General features: G+C 38.2%; 2 protein-coding genes across 3 annotated transcripts in view; one reads left to right on the top strand and one right to left on the bottom strand.

Moving 5' to 3' along the window:
* LOC127697709 (contactin-associated protein like 5-2) overlaps positions 1–21,738 on the top strand; it is a 909,987-nt gene that overhangs the window by 108,234 nt on the left and 780,015 nt on the right. The gene's annotated exons all lie outside the window — the stretch shown is intronic.
* LOC127697711 (syntabulin-like) lies at positions 228–1,216 on the bottom strand. Its single transcript, XM_052201022.1, has 2 exons — positions 1,083–1,216; positions 228–1,026 (listed from the first exon to the last, which is right to left on the bottom strand). Exons 1-2 carry the CDS (start codon positions 1,214–1,216, stop codon positions 228–230), a joined length of 933 nt encoding a protein of 310 aa, XP_052056982.1.

Here is a 21,738-nt window from a genome sequence, read left to right as displayed (position 1 = left end):
GCATAAGCATGCTTTCTACACCACTCTGGTGGGACATCTAACAGAACCAGGTTTCCATGCCTTGGAAGATACCTCTGGTTTAAACAGTGAACAGGCTTCAACTGACTATAGTGCAAATCAAATAGCGAGGAGCAAAACTGACAGAATAGAGACTTCCACTGACCCACCTGCCGCCCCTCTGCCTGGCATCAGGCCACGCAGATGCATTGGCACACAGTAACAACTAATTAGGTTTTCATGTGGAAAGCCGTGTAGCGGAGTGAGTGTAGGGCCACCACACAGCAACCCCGAAGCAATGTTCCGATGTTGTAGACGGGATCTGTACCCCCTCTCTGAGTACTGAATGCCCACAGAACAGTGGGTACCACAGGGGCAGCCACAGCCAGTAGATCCACCAAGAAACTGCTGCTCCAGTACTGCCTCACGACGCCTCCCTGAGACAGCGAGAGGATGCCGTCCAACCATTCTTCTGTGTGGACTATGAAATCGAGCTCTCTCATGAGGCGATTTGCACCGGCTTCCATAGCTGCCTTGCTGAATGGGATCTCCACAGGAGACAGAAGGATGGCTGAGTTGGGACTTCTTGGAGTTAAATCAACCATTAAGGCAGAGAGAGATTCTGAGAAGCTTTCCATGGAGTCGGCTCCAGATTCATCTGGGGATGCTGAGCTTGTGGGACACGAGTCCTGCAGCTTTAGCACACTCTGAATGAGCTCTGAGATGGCAGGGCTGAACGGCACCACGTCGGTCTGCACAGCCTGCTCCACCACCGCAATGCCATCTTCCTGGCTCACCAAGGGGAGAGCCTTGAGGGCTTGTGGCCCTGGAGTGGAATGAACAAACTCCAGGTCACCGGACTCTGTGGTGGCGGCAGTCACCATCTCATCTAACAGATCTGTGCCCTCGGCCATGCTGTCACCCACCAGAAGCTCACTGTCAGCACCTTCCTCTGTTACCTGCTCTCCCAGAGATAACCCATCTGCCATCTTGTCAAATGTGCTGCTTAGGGTCTTGGTTCCTGTGTCACTTTCTGTGAAGAAGGAACTGTGCTAAGCCTCCTGGTGTGGGAAATCCAGATTTACCTCTTATAGAGTCGCCGTTCAGACTCCTTCAGCTTGGTCCTCAAGTGCCTCACTGTGACCTCCTTCTGCTGCAGAGGAGTCAAATACTGTTCTGGATTTGGGGGTTTGACACCATGATTTTCTCCACAAGACATGTATCTTCCAGACCTTCTGAGATAATTAAAGCAATAAGATGTTAAAAAAAAAAATGGTGACACCATCACATGATATGCCCAGATATTCACTGCCCTGAAGGTCTCAGAGCCTCTGCCTCTAGTCGAGCCCCAACAGTGAAGGATAGAGGTTCTCTTGCCTCAGGCAGGTTCTGCTCACACGCCCAGCCATCCACACTCTGTGGTCAGTTGTTCCAAATTCCGGTAACATGGCAAAATAAAAACTTTAGAGGCTTGGAACTTATAAGTCAGATTTATATCAGTAAGTTCTCGCTCTCAAAAAATGCCCACCTAGATAAGACAAATTGTTTTGTAATTATCTTTTTTTTTAAAAAAATATTCATAGCTACCTTTGGCTATGTAAAGCCACCTGGAATATGAATCTTCTTGCTCTTCCCCCAGTTTCCTTCCTTCTCTCCTTTTTAAATTTTGTTTGTTTTATTTCCTTTATTACTTCTTTTTTTAATTTTTTATTTTCTATATTCTTTGTTTACATTCCAAATGATTTCCCCTTTCCCAGGTGCGCCTTCCCCATATATCTCATAAACCTTCTTCTCTCCATCCATTCTCCAATCACGTCTCTCCTTTTTCTCTGTCCTTATATTCCCCTCCAATGCTAGATCAATCCTTTCCAGGACCAGGACTCTCTCCATACTTCTTCATGGGAGTCATTGGTTATGCGATTTGTGCCTTGGGTATTCAGGGCTTCAGGGCTAATTAATATCCACTTATCAGAGATTGCACTCCATGTGTATTCTTTTGTGATTGGGTTACCTCACTTAGGATGATATTTTCCAGATCAAACCATTTGCCTAAAAATTTTGTGAATTCATTGTTTCTAATTGCTGAGTAGTATTCCATTGTGTAAATATACCACATTTTCTGTATCCATTCCTCCTTTGAGGGACATCTGGGTTATTTCCAGCTTCTGGCTGTTATAAATAAGGCTGCTATGAATATAATGGAGCATGTGTCTTTATTGCATGCCGGGGAATCCTTTGGGTATATGCCCAGGAGAGGTATAGCAGGGTACTCCGGAAGTGTGATGCCCAGTTTTCTGAGGAACCGCTGGACTGATTTCCAAAGTGGTTGTACCATCTTACAGCCCCACCAGCAGTGGACAAGTGAGTGTGCCTCTTTCTCCACATCCTTGCCAACACCTGCTGTCTCCTGAGTTTTGGACCTTAACCATTCTGACTGGTATAAGGTGAAATCTCAGGGTTGTTTTGATTTGCATTTTCCTAATGACTAATGATATTGAGCACTTAAGGTGCCTCTCGGCCATCCGAATTTCTTCAGGTGAAAATTCTTTGTGGATCTGTACCCCATTTTAATAGGGTTATTTGGTTCCCTAGGGTCTAACTTCTTGAGTTCTTTGTATATATTGGATATTAGCTCTCTATCAGATGTAGGGTTGGTGAATATTCTTTCCCAATTTGATGGTTGCCCTTTTGTCCTTTTAACATTGTCCTTTGCCTTACAGAAACTTTGTAATTTTATGAGGTCCCATTTGTCAATTCTTGATCTTAGAACATAAGCTATTGGTGATCTGTTCAGGAACGTTTCCCCTGTGCCCATGTCCTCAAGAGTCTTCCCCAGTTTCTTTTCTATTAGTTTCAGTGTGTCTGGTTTTACATGGAGGTCCTTGATCCACTTGGAGTGAAGTTTAGTACATGGAGATAAGAATGGGTCAATTCGAATTCTTCTGCATGCTGACCTCCAATTGAACCAGCATTATTTGTTGAAAAGGCTATCTTTTTTCCACTGGATGTTTTTTGCTCCATTGTTGAAGATCAAGTGGCCATAGGTGTGTGGATTCATTTCTTGATCTTCAATTCTATTCCATTGGTCCACTTGTCTGTCACTTTGCCAATACCATGCAGATTTTAACTCTATTGCTCTGTAGTATTGCTTGAAGTCAGGGATAATGATTCCCCCATAATTTCTTTTATTGTTGAGAATAGTTTTCGCTATCCTGGGTTTTTTGTTATTTCAGATGAATTTGAGAAGTGCTTTTTCTAACTCTGAAGATCTGAGTTGGGATTTTGATGGGGATTGAGTTGAATCTGTAGATCGCTTTTGGCAAGATGGCAATTTTAACTATACTAATCCTGCCGATCCACGAACATGGCAAATTTTTCCTTTTTTCTGAGGTCTTCTTCTATTTCCTTCTTCAGAGACCTGAAGTTCTTGCCCTACAGATCTTTCACTTGTTTGGTTAGAGTCACACCAAGATACTTTATATTGTTTGTGGCTATTGTGAAGAGTGTCATTTCCCTAACTTATTTCTCAGCCTGCTTATCCTTTGAGTATAGGAAGGCAACTGATTTGCTTGAGTTGATTTTATAACCATCCATTTTGCTGAAGTTGTTTATCAGTTGTAGGAGTTCTCTGGTGGAGGTTTTCGGGTCACTTAAGTAGACTATCATGTCATCCGCAAAAAGTGATAATTTGACTTCTTCCTTTCCAATTTGTATCCACTTGACCTCCTTATGTTGTCTAGCTAGAACTTCAAGTACTATATTGAAAAGATATGGAGAGAGAGGACAGCCTTGTCTAGTCCCTGATTTTACTGGGATTGCTTCAAGTTTCTCTCCATTTAGTTTGATGTTGGCTACCGGATTGCTGTATATTGCTTTAAAGATGTTTAGGTATGGGCCTTGAATATCTGTTCTTTCCAAGACTTTTAGCATGAAAGGATGTTGAATTTTGTCCAATGCTTTTTCTACGTCTAATGAGATGATCATATGTTTTTTTTTCTTTGAGTTTGTTTATGTAGTGGATAGCATTGATGGATTTCTTTAAATGGGACCGCCCCTGCATCCATGGGATAAAGCCTACTTGATCATGGTGGATGATCGTTTTGATGTGTTCTTGGATTCGGTTGGCAAGAATTTTATTAAGTATTTTGCATCAATATTCATAAGGGAAATTGGCCTGAAGTTCTCTTTCTTTGTTGCATCTTTGTGTGGTTTTGGTATCAGCGTAATTGTGGCTTCATAGAACGAGTTGGGTAGATTTCCTTCTGTTTCTATTTTGTGGAATAGTTTGAAGAGTTTGGGTGTTAGGTCTTCTATGAAGGTCTCATAGGATTCTGCACTGAAGACATCTGGTCCTGTGCTTTTTTTTTGGTTGGGAGACTTTCTATGACCCTTTTTATTTCTTTAGGTCTTATGGGACTGTTTAGATGATATATATGATCCTGATTTAGTTTTGGTGTTGGATATCTGTCTAGGAAACTGTCCATTTCCTCCAGATTCTCCAGTTGTGTTGAGTGTAGGCTTTTTAAATAGGATCTAATGATTTTTCCAATTTCCTCAGTTTCTGTTGTTATATCTCCCTTTTCATTTCAAAGTTTGTTAATCTGTATACTGTCTCTATGCCCTTTGGTTAGTCTGGCTAAGGGTTTATCTATCTTGTTGATTTTCTCAAAGAACGAACTCCTGGTTTTGTTGATTCTTTGTATGGTTCTCTTTGTTTCTACTTGATTGATTTCAGCCCTGAGTTTGATGATTTCCTAACTTCTACTCCTCCTGGGTGAAATAGCTTGTTTTTATTCCAGGGCTTTCAGGTGTGTCATTAAGCTGTTAGTGTATGTTCTCTCCATTTTCTTTTTGTAGGCACTCAGGGCTATGAGATTTCCTCTTAGCACTGCTTTCATTGTGTCCCATAGATTTGGGTATCTTCTGTCTTCATTTTCATTAAGTTCTAAAAAGGCTTTAATTTCTTTCTTTATTTCTTCCTTGACCAAGGTATCACTGAGGAAAATATTGTTCAGTTTCCACATGTATGTGGGTTTTCTGTTGTTTTTGTTGCTATTGAAGACCACTTTTACTCCATAGTGATCTGATAGGAGGCATGGGATTAGTTCGATCATCTTAAATTTGTTGAGGTCTGTCTTGTGACCAATTATATGGTCGATTTTGGAGAAGGTACCATGAGGTGCTGAGAAAAAGGTATATTCTCTTACTTTAGGATAGAATGTTCTATATATATCTTTAAATATAATTGGTCCAAAGCTTCAATTAGTTTCACAGTGTCCCTGTTCAGTTTCTGTTTTCCAGATCGGTCCATTGAGCAAAGTGCAGTGTTGAAGTCACCCACAATTATTGTGTTAGGTGCAATGTGTGCTTTGAGCTTTAGTAAAGTTTCTTTTATGAATGAGGGTGCCCTTGCATTTGGAGCATAGATGTTCAGGATTGAGAGTTCTTGTTGTATTTTTCCTTTGATTAGCAAGAAGTGTCTTTCAGAGTCTCTTTTGATGACTTTGGGTTGAAAGTCAATTTTATCTGATATTAGAATGGCTACTCCAGCTTGTTTCCTGAGACCATTTGCTTGTAAAATTGTCTTCCAGCCTTTTACTCTAAGGTAGTGTTTGCCTTTGACACTGAGGTGTGTTTCCTGCATGCAGCAAAATGCAGGGTCCCATTTAGGTATCAGTCCATTAGTCTATGTCTTTTTATTGGGGCATTGAGTCCATTGATGTTAAGAGATATTAAGGAATAGTGATTATTACTTCCTGTCATTTTTCATGTTATTTTTTAAATTTGATTGGTTAACTTCTTTTCGGTTTGATGAAAGAAGGTTACTATCTTGCTTTTTCCAGGGTGAAGTTTCCCTCCTTGTATTGCTGTTTTCCTCCTATTATCCTTTGTAGGGCTGGGTTTGTAGATAGATATTGGGTAAACTTGGTTTTGTCATGGAATATCTTACTTTCTCCATCTACGGTGATTGAGAGTTTTGCTGGATATAGTAGTTTTGGCTGGCATTTGTGTTCTCTTAGAGTCTGCATGAGATCTTCCCAGGATCTTCTAGCTTTCATAGTCTCAGGTGAGAAGTCTGTTGTGATTCTGATAGGTCTTCCTTTATATGTTACTTGGACTTTTTCTCTTACTGCCTTTAATATTCTTTCTTTGTTAAATACATTTGGGGTTTTGATTATTATGTGACAGGAGGTATTTCTGTTCTGGTCCAGTCTGTTTGGAGTTCTGTAGGCTTCTTGTATATTCATGGGCATCTCTCTCTTTAGGTTAGGGAAGTTTTCTTCCATAATTTTATTGAAGATATTTGCTGGCCCTTTAAGTTGTAAATCTTCACTCTCATCTATGCCTATAATCCTTAGGTTTGGTCTTCTCATTGTGTCCGGAATTTCCTGGATATTTTGGGTTACAAGCTTTTTGCTTTTTGCATTTTCTTTAACTGTTGAGTCCATGGTTTCTATGGTATCTTCAGCATCTGAGATTCTTTCTTCTATCTCTTGTATTCTGTTGTTCATATTTGCATCTATGTCCCTGATTTGTTCCCAAGGTTTTCTATCTCCAAAGTTGTCTCCCTTTGAGTTTCTTTGGTTGTTTCTACTTCTGATTTTAGATCCTGGATGGTTTTGCTTAGCTCCTTCACTTTTTTGTTTGTGCTTTCCTATAATTCTTTAAGAGATTTTTGTGTTTCCTCTTTCATGACCTCAGCCTGTTGACCAAAGTTCTCCTGTATTTCTTTAAGTGATTTTTGCATTTCCTCCTTATTGGCTTTTGTATTCTCCTGAATTTCTTTCAATGATTTTTGTGTTTCCCTGGAAAGGCTTCTAACTTTTGATCCATTTTCTCCTGAATTTCTTTAAATATGTCCTTCATGTGTTCCTCTACTAGCATCATGACCAGTTATTTTAAATCCAAATCTTGTTTTTCTGGTGTGATGGGGGTATCCAGGACATGCTGTTAAAGGAGAATTGGGTTCAGATGCTGCCAAGTGCTGGGATTAAAGGTGTTCGCCACCACTGCTTGGCTCCTTCCTTCTCTTCTTATACTCTCTCTCTCTGCCTTTCAAAGCTCTTAGCTCCACCTCCATTTTCCCCATCCAATCACAAGCTTCTTGCTGTATTAACATTTAAAGTAATTGGAGAAAAATTTTGCAACAAACCTGGTATTAGTGAAGGATAGTTATACAAATATATGAACAGTTATTGACTTGTGCTCAACACTGTGTGTTTGTTTGTGTGTGTGGGGGGGTGTATGTGGGAGGGGTTAGGAAAGATATTTGTGTATATGCACACACACACTCTTACGTGTGTAGGTAAAGGTATACACATGCATATACCACAGAATTCATGGGCAAGATCCTTTTGGTGTTATTTAACAACTCTACTTCATTCAAGTCAGGGTGCTTGATCTCTACATTGTATGCTAGGCTAGCCTGCTGTTGAGTTTCTAGGGATCTTTCTGTCTTCACTTCCCATCTCCCTCTCGAATTCCTAGTTTACAGGACTTCTGTGTCCTTTCTTATTTTCAGAGGATTCTGGAGAATTGAGCTCAGGTTATCCTGTACATATGGGATATACTTTGCCCAATGTGCCCCTACCATCCTGCATAGTTGGTTTTAATCAATGATAATTTTGTGTCATGTTGAGAATCCAAGAGATGTTCACACCAGACACATACCACATATCTTTCTGTCTCTGTCTCCTTTTCTCTCCCTCGCTCCCTCTCTGTCCCATCACTTTTTGTCTACAAAGCTTCTCAGAACATAGACACATGAGAGGAGAGCTACTATCTTTCTTTGCAGGCTCATGCCGCCCCTGCTTTCTGTGCTACCTGTGGGTTTGTTTTGTTGCTTTTGTTTTGCTCTGTTGTTTTGCTCTGTTTAGCACTGACATTTTTCTTTCTGTGTATCTTCTCCAGGATCCATTTCTTTCACCACCTGTGCTGCTGAAGATGCTAAACAACTAGATTTCTTTATTGCTGCATCTCTTTCCAGTCAACACATTGTGAATGTGAAATTAATACACATTCCAAGCAGCTTTTAGGCTGCCAAATCAGTTTTTAATATATTTTGCAGTCTAGTTTCTCTCTCTTTCTCTCTTTTTTTACATTTATTTGTTTGGAGGGTGCCTTGTCATATATAAGGGGGTGCACATGCCAAGACATGTAAATAAAGGTCATAGAGCTCAGTTCTCTCCTGCCATGTATTCTGGTGAATAAATTCAGATCATCCATCTAGGCAGCAAGCATACATGCCTTTTGAGCCATCTCAGTTTCCCCTTCCCTTTTTCTGTTAATTTGAGGACTGTGTTGCATTGGATCTTATCCTATTCTTGATATAATTAATTACAAGGGATACAACTGGAATGAGCATCCTAATGATAGCCTAGCCAATACTTCCACTGGCAATAAAGGCATAGACTAAATTTGTACAGATTTTTGCCTCCCCACTAGCAGCTTGAAGACTTTGTTTCCCCTTACAGACCTTCAATCAGATCTTCAGTGAAGGAGAGAATTTCAGGGAGCTCCAATATGAAGTAATTGAAAACTTACTGAGAAGCATTATTAGTATGATTGTTTAGCAAAGAGATTAGTAGAAGAAGCAGTCAGATAGGTGAGTTTTGGCTTCTGGGAGAGTGCAGGGCTTGGTGAATATATCATATACATACACATGTATATATATATTATTTTGGTATCTCTCAAGATATATATTAGGTTTATTCACACATAAACACATGAACATGCAATTTAAATCAAGATTAAAGCTAAAAAAATCTGTCTCTGGAAGATAAAATAACAGTTAAGCATGAACAACAATGTTGTAACACTCAGAACCCAAGTAAATGGTGTTCAGGTATGGTGACGTACCTATAAGAGTGAGAAGCTTTCTGTAGCAACCTGACTTGTGAGACCAGCAGTATTGGTGAGCTCTGGATTAAAACTCTCCCAAAGACTAAGATGGAAGAGAAAGGAAAGAGGATTCCCAACTTCAACCTCAAGGCATCCTCATGCCAACAGACAAAAACATATGTGCATCCATGTGTGCATGTTCATTCTTATCTATATGCCACATATACATTAAGAAGACAGAAAAGGAAGAGTTTAGGAAATAAAGTTGTAATGAGTTTATAAAGGAAATTGTTTAGGTTTAGTAGAAAGGGTAGGATGCTAATGGTTATATACAATCTGGGGAACAAATAGCTATTGTTTGTTCATTCATTTTGACAGCTTTGTTAGTGATGTCTGTAGGAAAACATGTACCATCTTAGTAATGTTGGTTTCATCAGAGTTCTCCAAAGTTCCTTGAATTGGTCAACAGAACATGAAACTCAGATCCTCTATTGGGACATGGGTCACTCTCCCCCCCCCCCATGTTTCAGTCTTGCCTTGTATGGCCATCAGATTTCCCGTGTCAGTCTTTCTTTCTTTCTTTCTTTCTTTCTTTCTTTCTTTCTTTCTTTCTTTCTTTCTTTCACGTTTCATTTTTTATTTTATGAATATTAGTAAGCTGTCGTTGGCCACACCAGTGCTTGCTAGGAATTAAACTCAGGATCTCTGGAAAAGCAATTAATGCCCTAAGTACTGAACAAGCTCTCTAGCCCCTCCTGTTTTTCTAATTTGGGATATTGGGCATGACTTGCTTTTTCTGCTTACAAAGATCTGTCTGTAAGAATAACTTTAGTGATCCATTTAGCCTCAGAGTTTTAAAATACGGTCAGTAGTAGTTTACTTGTAATCCTCTAATTTTATTAAGTCCTCTATAATCTCAGAGTGCCAGAGGCAGGATTTAGACTCAATTTTGAATGTGAATTATGTGCTGTTGTCACTGGCTCTGATAGTAAGTAAGTATTTGATTTTTTTTTTTTGTCTTTTTCTTTGGTTTATAGTCCTGGGCTTTTGTTCTTGTGCCAATTTGTTTTCACTGATATTTAGGAAAACTTTTAAGATTCTTAGATTTCTAGTTTTTGGGCTTTTGTCAGTTTGCTTATTTATATAATATTGATGTCCTTGGCAATAGATGCCAGCAATTGTTCTTGTAAAAGAACAGTCTCCTGTGAGTTCTGAATCTGAAAGAGCTTCTCTTGGAAAGTATGCTAGAGTTAGAGCTGAGGGGTGAATCTGTGGATAAATACTTTTCTTTCAAGCCCTTGGATTTGACCAACAGAACCCACATGAAAAAGCCAACCATACTGAAATACACGTGAATCCCAGCACTGGTGAGACAGAATCAGGATGAATCCAGGGTCTCTCTAGTTAGCTCTTTCAAGGCTTTCTGGTGAATTATAACCTTGAAAGACTTTATCTCAAAATAAGGTGAGAACTTAGATGATGTCTCACTGGGTGATAGCAATTACTCACTGACCTTTGCTAACATGAGCTGACTACAAAGAAGCAAAATAAAGATGGAAGAGGAGAATCAATTCCACCATATTATCTCTACACTTTCCACATGTTCACTATGACACACAGGCTTCCTCGCCCTACACTCTACATGTATACACACACACACACACACAAAGAGAGAAAGAGAGACAGAGAGAGAGAGACAGAAAGAGAGAGAGAGAGAGAGAGAGAGAGAGAGAGAGAGAACTTAAAACACTTTCAGGAGCTCACATATTATTGTTGAATTCCACAGTCCAAAATAGATCATCCTTTTTTAAAATTTATTTTTTTCATATTTTATTTTATTTATTTTTTATTGATATATATTTTATTTAAATTTCAAATGATTTCCCCTTTTCTGTGTCCCCACTCCCCGAAAGTCCCATAAGCCCTCTTCCCTCCCCCTGTTCCTCCATCTACCCCTTCCTACTTCCCTGTTCTGGAATTCACCTATACTCTTGCACTGAGAAAAAGAAATCATCCTTAAACTTGTTTCCTTTAATTACATGAAAACAGTCCTAAAAGCTGAAAAAGTGTAGGAGGAATTCTACTTCAACCAAAGACAAATGCACTCCCTATTTCCAACTATTAAAATCCAGTGCCTGTGACTTTCCCAAGACTAATAGGATTTTGATTCATTTTTGATAGGTTTGACTTTTAGATTCCCAAAGCTAGCCCTATGCCTGTGCTGGTGGCCATCCATCTGCTTATTTCTGTTCCCTGAGGACAAAGCTATTTTAGAATATACATTCTCTATTTCCAGAAAAATTCTAGGAAGGGATGGCTTTAAAATTAAGCCTCTGAGACAATAACTTCCTGTGTCCTAGCATTCTCTGGGTAGTTCTCATTGCTATGATTCTGAATAAATAAAGCATATGGCTTCTGGTCTCCTTCTCCAACAAGTACCTTCATGAAAAAAATGTTTTGGAAGATTACAAGCAATGTATAAGAATATGTAATTGTTCTGGACAAGACTTCAAAAATCCTCCAGGCCTGAGATGATTCCTAACACAGAAAATTAATTTCCTTTAAACAGCAAAAAGGCAAAAGTTTGAGGCAAATATCTGGAGAATCTACATTTTACTTGTTTTCTAGACATAGTGGCTAAAATTTTGAACTAAATACTTTCACTTAATTCATTTAATTAATTTAATTCATTTGCATTTTGCCATTTTCATTAGTCATCAAAGTTTACATTTTATGAATGGTTTCAAACCTGCTTCTATTCCAAAATATAAGTAGGATAGAAAAAAGTGTACATATACATACATTGGGTATAAAACAAGAAATTTTACAATATGTAGATAAGTTTTGTACTCCTTTCCTGTTTTTCATAGCAGTGCTATTTATCAAACTGAATATATCTTTGTAGCATTCTCCTCAAAATTAAGAAGAAAAAGTGTGTGTGTGTGTGTGTGTGTGTGTGTGTGTGTGTGTGTGTGTTCGCGCACACATGCACACGCACAAGAGGGTCACTTTGGATCCTTTGCCTCAGAAATCACCTACCTTAATTTTGGTGTTCTTTAGAGACAGGCTCTCTTGTTTGAACGGCACTTTCCCAGCAGGCTGAACGAGGTGATCAGCAAGTCCCAACTGTGTATGTCTCTCCAATTCACAAATGCTGGGATTGTAATTGTACAGCCTCATATATTCATGTTTTTCTATAGATTTTGGGCATTATAATCAGAAGTTACTGCTTGCAAGGCAAGCAATTTACTTACTAAAATTATCTTCTCATCCCTGCACATATCTTTAATATATATGAATATACCTTCACTTCCCTCATCAAATCTCTTTTGAAACAGAAATGAATTTTTCCATATTTTCCATTCCACCAAATTTATTCTACATTGTCATACACAAATCTTTCAATTTTATATTTTACTCTCTCTAAACTTCCACTTATAATATTTGTTTCCCATTAGGAAATAGTAAGAACTACATCTCTCTATTATAGAGTATAGTCTACATTTTTATTTGTTCATTTCCATACTTTGTAACACTGCTTCACTATTTGATGGTAGAAACACACTAATTATATCTGCCCGGTATATTGGTATGATAAAGGTTTACTCTCTGTGGCAGGCATTTCCTATCTCCTACCACAATTGTTGGCATAAAGCAAATATTCTACTAAAACAGAGACTATAACTAGGAACAAGGCTGATTAAAAATGACAGTGAGTGATCAGTTGTAGAGAAAACTTCTATAGCAACCTCTTTCCCAAAGAGTCAGTGATTAATTATATCACAAGTCCAAAACTAAGCTAAAGTTATAGGATGGAGAAGAATGGTGTGAAATACTGCCCTCTAGACATGGCATGACTATTGCAAGCCTAAACTCTCAGTGGCTTTAAAACTTGCACAATATCAAGGAAATAATAATCCCAGCATACAGTGGGAAGAAACTACAGAGACTCCACCTACACTTAGGAAATACTGGTAATTGATAGCTACTTGGTGAGGAGAATCACTTTTCTTTAGAGCTGTGGTACCTGCAGGGTCCCCTGTATTGCAGTGGATAATCCAACATCCATGTGTAGCAGATAGGCAGCATTAATTTTATTCAGTGGTAAACACATATTTAAGAAGAGACATGAAGTTGGGAGGAAGAAATGTTTGGTATAATAGAGGTGATTTCTACATGGGTTTGAGGGGTTGATCAAGATATATTATATACAGATGTTATATTTTCATATAATAAATATGAATTATTATTGGAAAAGATATATAGAAAAATGAATAAAATACACATCTGAAATCAAGGAATAGCTTTAAAATTCCATGTTATGTTGTCAGTTCCACAGAGATACATTCTCTTTTGGATACATTAGGGGAGCATTGAAGTTAATATAATATTTTCCTTTTTAATTGCATAAACTGTAGAAAAAAGTGCCTGTTTTACTTTAATGTAGACTCCGTTTCTAAGAAGGCAAAAGGAAAAATAATGAAAGGTATACTCAATGTGTCATAATCTAATGGAAATACTGCTATCAGCTTTGTGCTGCTGTGCGTGTGCTAGGCTCAACACCTGCCTTCCATATGCCAACGCCCACAGTCAATCCATTCTCAGAGTCTAAAGCACTCAATTCTTACTCTTCTGAAGATTAAGGTAAAACACTAACCATGCATTTTCTTGCAACCACCATGATCTTTTTCTAATGTTTTTTCTTATAAATCCCTATCATGAGTCTTAATATTTGAACACTACTTTAAAACCTCTCTCTCTCTCTCTCTCTCTCTCTCTCTCTCTCTCTCTCTCTCTCTCATTAAAGGAAGTTAAAAAATTTGTGTCTGTAAGAGAAATTCCCCTTTCATAAGGTGTTCAAAGATCAAGGTGGGCAGACAAGCAGATTAGTGGGTGAAAATAACACATGGAATGGTTATGTCTCAAGCAGAGAGATGTGTCTAAGTTTTATAATACAGGACAGAAAGAAAACTCATGCAGACCAGGACAGAGGGAAGTTTTCAGTGTATGTTGCTCTGTATGGGACTATGAAGTGTTGGGGAGGTGACAAAGAAAGAACAGGCATCAATGTGGATCAAAACTGACAGAAATTACAAACATGCTCAGTGGCCTCAAACACGGTAGTTAGATCATACACAGACTTAATATTCCTGTTTGGGAACATAAGCATGCCCCTTCCCACAATGCAATATACATGTCCTTGCTATGTCTGAGAAGTTTGGAGTAAAGAGGTCAGAGTGGGGCTGAAGAGATGGGTAGTCAGTTGAGGGCACATACTGCACTTTCAAAGGAAAGTGTTTGGTGACTCCTATAACCTATGTAAGGTCATTTGCAATTACCTATAACTACAACTTCATTGGATATAATCCTCTCTTGTGATCTCTGAATGAACTCTATTCATGTGAACAAACCCATGTTCAGGAACCTACATATAAATATAAATTTAAAGGGATGGAGATTGAGGAAAAAAATCATCTTAAATGAGGTAATCCAGTCTCAAAAGATCACTCATGGTATGCACTTACTGATAAGTGGATATTAGCCTAGTAACTTAGAATACCCAAGACATAATCCACATATCAAATAATGACCAAGAAGAAGGAAGGAATGGCCCCTGGTTCTGAAAAGGCTCAGTGCAGCAGTGTAGGGCAATACCAGAACAGGGACCTGGGAAGGGGTGGATGGGGAAATGGGGAGGGAAGAGGGCTTATGGGACTTTCGGGGAGTGGGGAGCCAGGAAAGGGGAAATCATTTGAAATGTAAATAAAATATATCAAATTAAAAAAGACTAACAGAAAAATCAAAATAACCAGACATTTAATATGAACACTAGGGAGGCAGAAGCAGGAGAACCCCTGTAAGTTTAATATTATACTGATCTACGAAGGGAGTTCCCAGAAAAGATTGAGGGGGAGGAAGGAGGGAGAGGGAGAGAGACAAAGAGAAGGAGAGGGAGAGGGAGAGGGAGAGGAACAGGGAGAGGGAGAGGGAGAGGAAGAAGAGGAGGAGGAGGAAACTAAAATCACTGAATGAACTTTTGAATGAAATCAGAGGAATGCTAAAATTAGCAGCCTACCCACATAGAATATGATTGTCACATAAAATTATATATATTAATATATATATATATTACAAATAGAAATAGTTATTGCGATTCTGAAAAATCAGATTTCAATTGAGTTCATTCTAGAGGCAGTATAGAGATGGAGAAGAAAAACCCATTTGATGGATGAGTTGTTAAAATCCAGACTTACACATGATGGGGCTGGTATTCAGGACACAGAAACCTAAAACCTGAAGAGAATGACTGTCTTTAGGTCTTGTTCAGAAATTGGAAGTTATTTTATTATAAATGGGTGGTGTTAGTGTTCCAGGGCTGCAAACGTGGTCATTTGATTGAGACATCAATTCCTCTGATTAGTAGATGGATGTATGCCTATCTGCTCCACAGACTGTGGTATAAATAGTGTTGTAAGATCCCTTTGGATAGAAGGGCTCAGTGGTTCTCTTGGTTCTCAAGCCTAAGCTCTCAAACCTGCATAAATATAGTGCCTTTTTTATGATTTGAATATTTCAGAGTCTTCACACAAATATTAACTCAAAGTCTTTCTCATCAAAAGACATTAATGTTTTAGTCAAGGATTAGAGTGGGAAATCTGTACAATGAAGTAGTCTGAATTTTTCCCTGATAATATGTTCTTTGTTATTCCAATGTAATCAAAAACTGTGCTTTTTCTAGTAGAAGTTTTATTGTCCACATGTGACTCCTCATTCACTCACAGTGTCAACATAACTCAGTCTGCTGCAGGGCTCATCTTGCAGATATAGCCTGGTTTACCTTTTACAGTCATACTAAATTCAAAGTTACCAAAGCAGGAAGGTGAATCTCTGTCTTATTCTAAGATTCATCTAGAAAATCTTACTTGCCATTGGGTATGGAAGGCCTAATAATATTTGCTTAATAGAATAGCTTGTCAGCCAGGAATGACACAATAATCTAGCATCATACGGCACTTCACATACTTTGGGTTTCCCCTAAGGCCTTAGTTTAAACATTGAGGGACTACATGGAAGTATATTCAAATATACAATGAAAACACAAAATTGTAATCACAGGATCATTTAGTGGATATTCTGCTCATTTTATGGAAACGGGAGAGTGAAACATAAACCACACTAAAAGACAAAATCTTAACATTGATCAAATTACAGCAGCTAGCAATAAACCAGATACTGTTTTAAGAACACCTCAGACACAAGGCCTCAGTGTCTTCTCTTGGGTCTCAGACTCAAGTTTTCAAACCTGCTCCATCTTCCTGTTCTTACAAAGAACCTGAATTCAGAGAGGCCCGTAACTATATCAGAGGCTCCAGAGAATTTCATGCCCTCTTACGGCATCTGAGAAGACATGCCTGTGGGACCATGAAAGGCAACCTGTGTTCTGGTTGAGCTAGGTTTAAACCCTGGAGATGCAGCAGATAATTCTGCAAGGTACAGAAGGCCATTTGCCATGCTCCCAGGCACTAGGCTCCTGATATGAGGCTAATCTCTCCATAATTCTGTTGCCATCAGTCATGTAGGGCAAAGCCCCAAGCCCCTGATATTCTGTCTGGACTCCACCCCCACACTTACACACACATAGGCATGCTCACACAGAATATAAATACATTTTTCTTTTTATTTATTTTTCTCTCATACAATATATCTCAACAGCAGTCTTCTTTATGTGTTCTTCCCAGTTCCTTCCCTACCTCCTCTCTCTTTTTAGATAAACTGCTTATCCATTTCCCTTCATAAATGAGCAAGCCTCTCAGGGATATCAACAAAATACAGCATGGCAAGATGCAGTAAGAGTGGGTATGAATCCTCACATCAAGGTTGGCCTAGGTAACCCAGTAAGAGGAAAGGGGTCACAAGAATAGGTAAAGGAGTTAGTGGCACCCCCACTTTAACTGCTAAGAGTCTTAAAATATCCCAAAGCAAAACAATTATAAGATATATGCACAGGACCTACCAGACACGAATGCATTCTCCATTGTTGCTACAGTCAGCTCTGTGAGCACCTATGTGCCCTGCTTGGTTAATTCTGTGCACTGTGTCCCTCTTGTGTCCTAGACTCCTCTGGCTCCTATAATACCTCATCTTTTCCTTCCATGGGGTTTCCAAGCTTTGCCTAGTATTTGGTTGTTGGTCTCTACATCTGTTCCCTTCAGTTGGTGGAAAATGTTCCTCTATTGACAACTGTACTAGACACTAATCTGAATATAGTAGAATATCAGAATATAATTGGAAATTGTTTCGAATCCTTTTTAATTTTTTTTTTTTTGTTCTATGTTATGTAGACTATGTCTCTGGATGTCCAGGTTCCAATTTCTGGCAATCCAGGTAGTGTCAGGCATTGGCTTCAAGTTAGACCAGTAATTGATTAGTCATTGCCACAGGTTTTGAGCCACACTTGTTCTAGCATATCTCTCAGACAGGACAAGTTTTAGGTTAAAACTTTTGTGGCTGTATTAGTGTCAATACATTTTCTTTAAAAAACAGGAGTACTTATATCCAATTCCTACTTGCCTTCACAGGATACCTGCTTAATATGTGGCTCCTTTTTGGATCTTTTGAATTCATTGTCCCTTAACAACTGTCTAGTTACTGTACTGTGCTGGGAAGTGGTATATGAATCCAGTTACTTACTATTTACTTAACCTGCCTAATATTAATGAGTAGTAGATTATATTAATGAATATTTTCCAATTGACTCCCATATAGTAGCATTAACCACATATGTATATTTCTCTAAGTAACATTTATAGAAAATCTATTTCCTATATGTTGACCCTAACATATTCATGATTATGTGAATCACCCTCCAGAATTTTTAATGCACAGATTTCTGAGTTTCCCAAATAATCTAGTTGGTTCTATTGGGTCTGATATCTTGCAAGTTTATCTTGTTTCCAGATGAGGTTAACTGTGATGAATCAGAACCAAATATTCAAACTAGTTGTTGCAAGAAACACACTTTGACATTTTTCTGTATGTGTTTGCATACATGTAGATACATTCTATAGTTCAGTAATATGTTTGGAAACAGATAATTTGCCACCTTTTTCTGCATTTCTATACTTACATATATAAAACATAAACAAGTTATGCATTCTTGTATAAATATATCAAAACAACTCTTTGTGAAATCTGATAAGCCTAAATACTAATTTTCTACATCCACACATGCATAAACCTATGTTTTGTATGTATGTCTATTTATGTGAGTGTCCATATTTATGCTTGCACTCAATTGTTTATATTCATAGAGTGAACAAAGGATCATCTTGAGTGTTATTTCTCAGCTGCTTTTCACCTTGATTTTGGAGTCAGGTTTTTTTGTTTTGTTTTGTTTTTGTTTTTGTTTTTGTAGACTGGCCTCAAACTAGTAGAATAGCCTGGCTGGTTGTCATATGCCAGGAAACTGCCTGTAAATACCTCCTCTACACTGAGATTACAAGTTTCTACTACCATGTCTTGATATGCTTATGCAGGTTTTCAGAACCAAATTTTCATTGAGGTGCTCTCCCAGGAAGCACTTTTCCAATTGAGTCATCTTCCCAGCACTTGAGGCACATTCCACATGAAGATACAGTTATAAATACATTTCTTAGTGGCATTCAGTCTGACTGTGTATACATGCAAATCATTACTCTGTTTCTATCATTCAGTAATGATAAAGTATATGATCATATTCCCTATTTATTTTTGCATTTATTAGCAACCTGCTTAGGATTTCTTGTCTGAAAGCAGAGAAGCCAAGATTTCAGTGAGAATACTTTCTGACTTCAAAACTTAGATCAAGTACATTGGATTAGCACTTCCATTTTAGTAAACACAAGATGAGAAAAAGACAGTTATTTCAACAGAATCTGGCAAGGCAGAGTACAATAGTAAATCAAAATCCCTGGGAATTTGCTAGAACCCATGTGTCACAATCTCTGTGAAGTGAACAGCTGGAAGCTGCCTGCTAAGCACCAGTAAGATGATCTTGGTGTGTGAAGGATGGTTCAGCATAATAAGACATCAGTGTGTCTTAAACTCAGACTGCACTGGAAAACACCTTTCACAGTAACTTCAACAAGCATCTAAGGTTATTTCTCATTTATTCATGTTCATAGCTTTTATCAAGTTTTCTGACCTACAGTAAGTTAACAGCTGACCCTCTGAGAATTAATTGCTCATAGTTATTCTGTGTGCTGGATAGTTTAAGTCATTTTTACAGAAACTAAGAGCATCAGGAGAGGAGGGAACCCCAATTGAAACGTCTTCATAACATTTTATTGTAGACCAGCCTGCAGAACATTTTATTAATTAGTGTTTGATAATAGGAGGCCCCATCCCATTCTGGATGGGATTAAGCCTTGACTGGTGGTCCCGTGTTCTTTCAAAAAGCAGGTTGTACAAGCCATGAGGTACAAGCCAGTAAGCATAACTTCTCTAGGGTCTCTGCATCAGCTCCTACCTCCAATTTCCTATCTTGTTTCAGTTCATGTCCTGATTTCTTTCAGTGATGAACAGTGATGTGTAAAGCATAATCTAAATAAAGCATTTTCTTCCCAAATTGCTTTAGTCATCATGTTTCACCACAGCACTAGTAACCCTAACAAAGACACTCTGTTCCACTTTGGTTTCCCATCCACATTTTCTAGACACTAAAATTACTTCAAGAATTGGCCTTATTTTTATTCACAATCTGAGATAAGGTTAAATGCAAATAGATCAGAAAGCCAGGAGCATGGTCTTAGGGGCTGGAAGTCTAGATAATGAATGGAAGACTATCCTCATTATCAATGACATATTAGAGAACAGAGAATGTCACTGAGATGCAATCAGTGGGTGTAGATGAGCATAGAGTTGAGAATCAGGTAGAGACAAATACAAGGAAATTGCCTCGCCAGTCTCTGCAACTGAGGAGACTATAAACAAAGGGAGAATGAGTGGGGCTTTTGAAGATGATAAAGGGACACAGAAACATTGCTGGCAATTACCTATGTGTGTGTGTGTATCTATCTATCTACCTATCTCTATCTTTCTCTGTCTATCTATCTATTCATCTATCTATATATAAATCTATCAGTGTAGTAGTCTATATCAGAGCTTCATACAGGTTAGGCAAATATTCTCCTATGGGACCATATCATCACGACAAAGTGCTCATGTTTGTAGGTGTGTGTGTAGGTGTTTTGGTGTGTGGTATACTTTCTTCAGTATAAGTGTGCACATGTGGGGGCTATTGGATTGTGGACATGTGCATGTAACGCTTTACCATTGAGCCATATCTTTGGAAATCATTATTCTTAACTTTGCTTCTTACTGGTCATGAAACAAATATTTGGCCAGTGTCTGGTCTGATACTTTGTCATGTTTGACATATACAGGAAGTACTACAAAAGTGGCCTTATAGAGTTTATATCACAATGTAAACAGTATACACACAAACACACACACACACACACACACACACACACACACACACACAAAATCTACCTCCCTGTAGGGCTCTTTTACTTAAGTTTCTCCAGGAGCCAAAGTTGAGTCTTCTTGATAAAAATCCATATATCTTTCAACAGTCTGCATTCAACTATATTGAACATTCATTGCCATGACTTCTAGTGAGACACTGATTTTCTGTTGTTTCTCCTTTGGCTTTCTAGTTATCAGGTATAGCTTAAAGATTTTAGAGAATAAGTAATTGTATTTATTTCTTTATGTTCGGATTAATTTTAGGGAGGCGTTCTCATACTACTCAGGCATCTCTTGAATTAGCAATCCTCCCACTTTGGCCTCCCAAATATCTGGTATAGACATGCACTGCCATGCCTGTTAGAGATGGGAGTTTCATAGGACATCAGAGAAGTGATATTTTGAACATTATGTTACATAATATAATTTTAATAATGCCAAAAATATCTATGAATATTCTTCATTACAATAATTGCATCAATACCATGATTAACAAAGGAAATCAATCTCTTTGAGTTAGAGTGACGTTTGTTTCACACTATTTCTAAAATAGAGCTTCCAGAGTCATTCAGTTTAGAATTCATAAGGTCACTGCCAATGGATTGCTGAAAGTTTTAGAAGCAACTTGCTGTGTGTTGGGCTTGTTCTGAAGGTATAGAAGGTAAATGTCAATCACATGGGCACATACTGTGGGAAAAGCACACAGGCCTGTGCTTGTTACCTATATCAGTAAGAAACACAGGTGGTGGTTATGAAACTGGCTTTCATTTCTCTCTCATGACCCCTTCAAGTAAAGCTTTCAGCTCTGCAGATTTTCACATCTGGATAACTGAGGGGGAATCAAAATTTCTATGGCAAGGTGTAGAAAATGAAATAAATCTTCTCTCCAGTTAAAAAAGAAAATACAAATTTTCCATGCCTATTTTACAAGTTAGAGTATTCACTTGTGTTCTCAGACCACTTTCCATAAGTACTATTCTGGGTTAGATTTATCTTACTTTGTTTCATCATGCATATGTTAATTAAAGACTCCATTGCAGTGGTGGTCTGAATAGGAATATAATATGGACCATTATTTGCATAGCAGGTAAAAATGATCTGTATGTGCAAACTTCTAGGACAGTCAGAAAAGAAGCACAGTAGCAATGAATTGTTTCCTGGGTCAAATGTAGTTTAAGGTTCTGTAAGAGAGTTGTGTGAGAAAATGCTTTAGTACTTGTCATAGAAGCAAAGAACCGGAGTTAGATCTCATGACCAAACAATGAAAAATAAATAAAACATAAAATGACATGGTAGTGTGCATATATAACTCCAGTGCTGATGATGCAGAGACAAGAGTGTCCCTGGAACTGGCTATATTGCAGCCTAAACAAACTCACAAGCTAATGTTCA

The sequence above is a fragment of the Apodemus sylvaticus genome, chromosome 12 (assembly GCF_947179515.1).
Source record: "Apodemus sylvaticus chromosome 12, mApoSyl1.1, whole genome shotgun sequence".
NCBI classification, from domain to species: Eukaryota; Metazoa; Chordata; class Mammalia; order Rodentia; family Muridae; genus Apodemus; species Apodemus sylvaticus.
The sequence above is the reverse complement of the archived record's forward strand: the minus strand, read 5'-3'. Positions and strand labels throughout refer to the sequence as shown.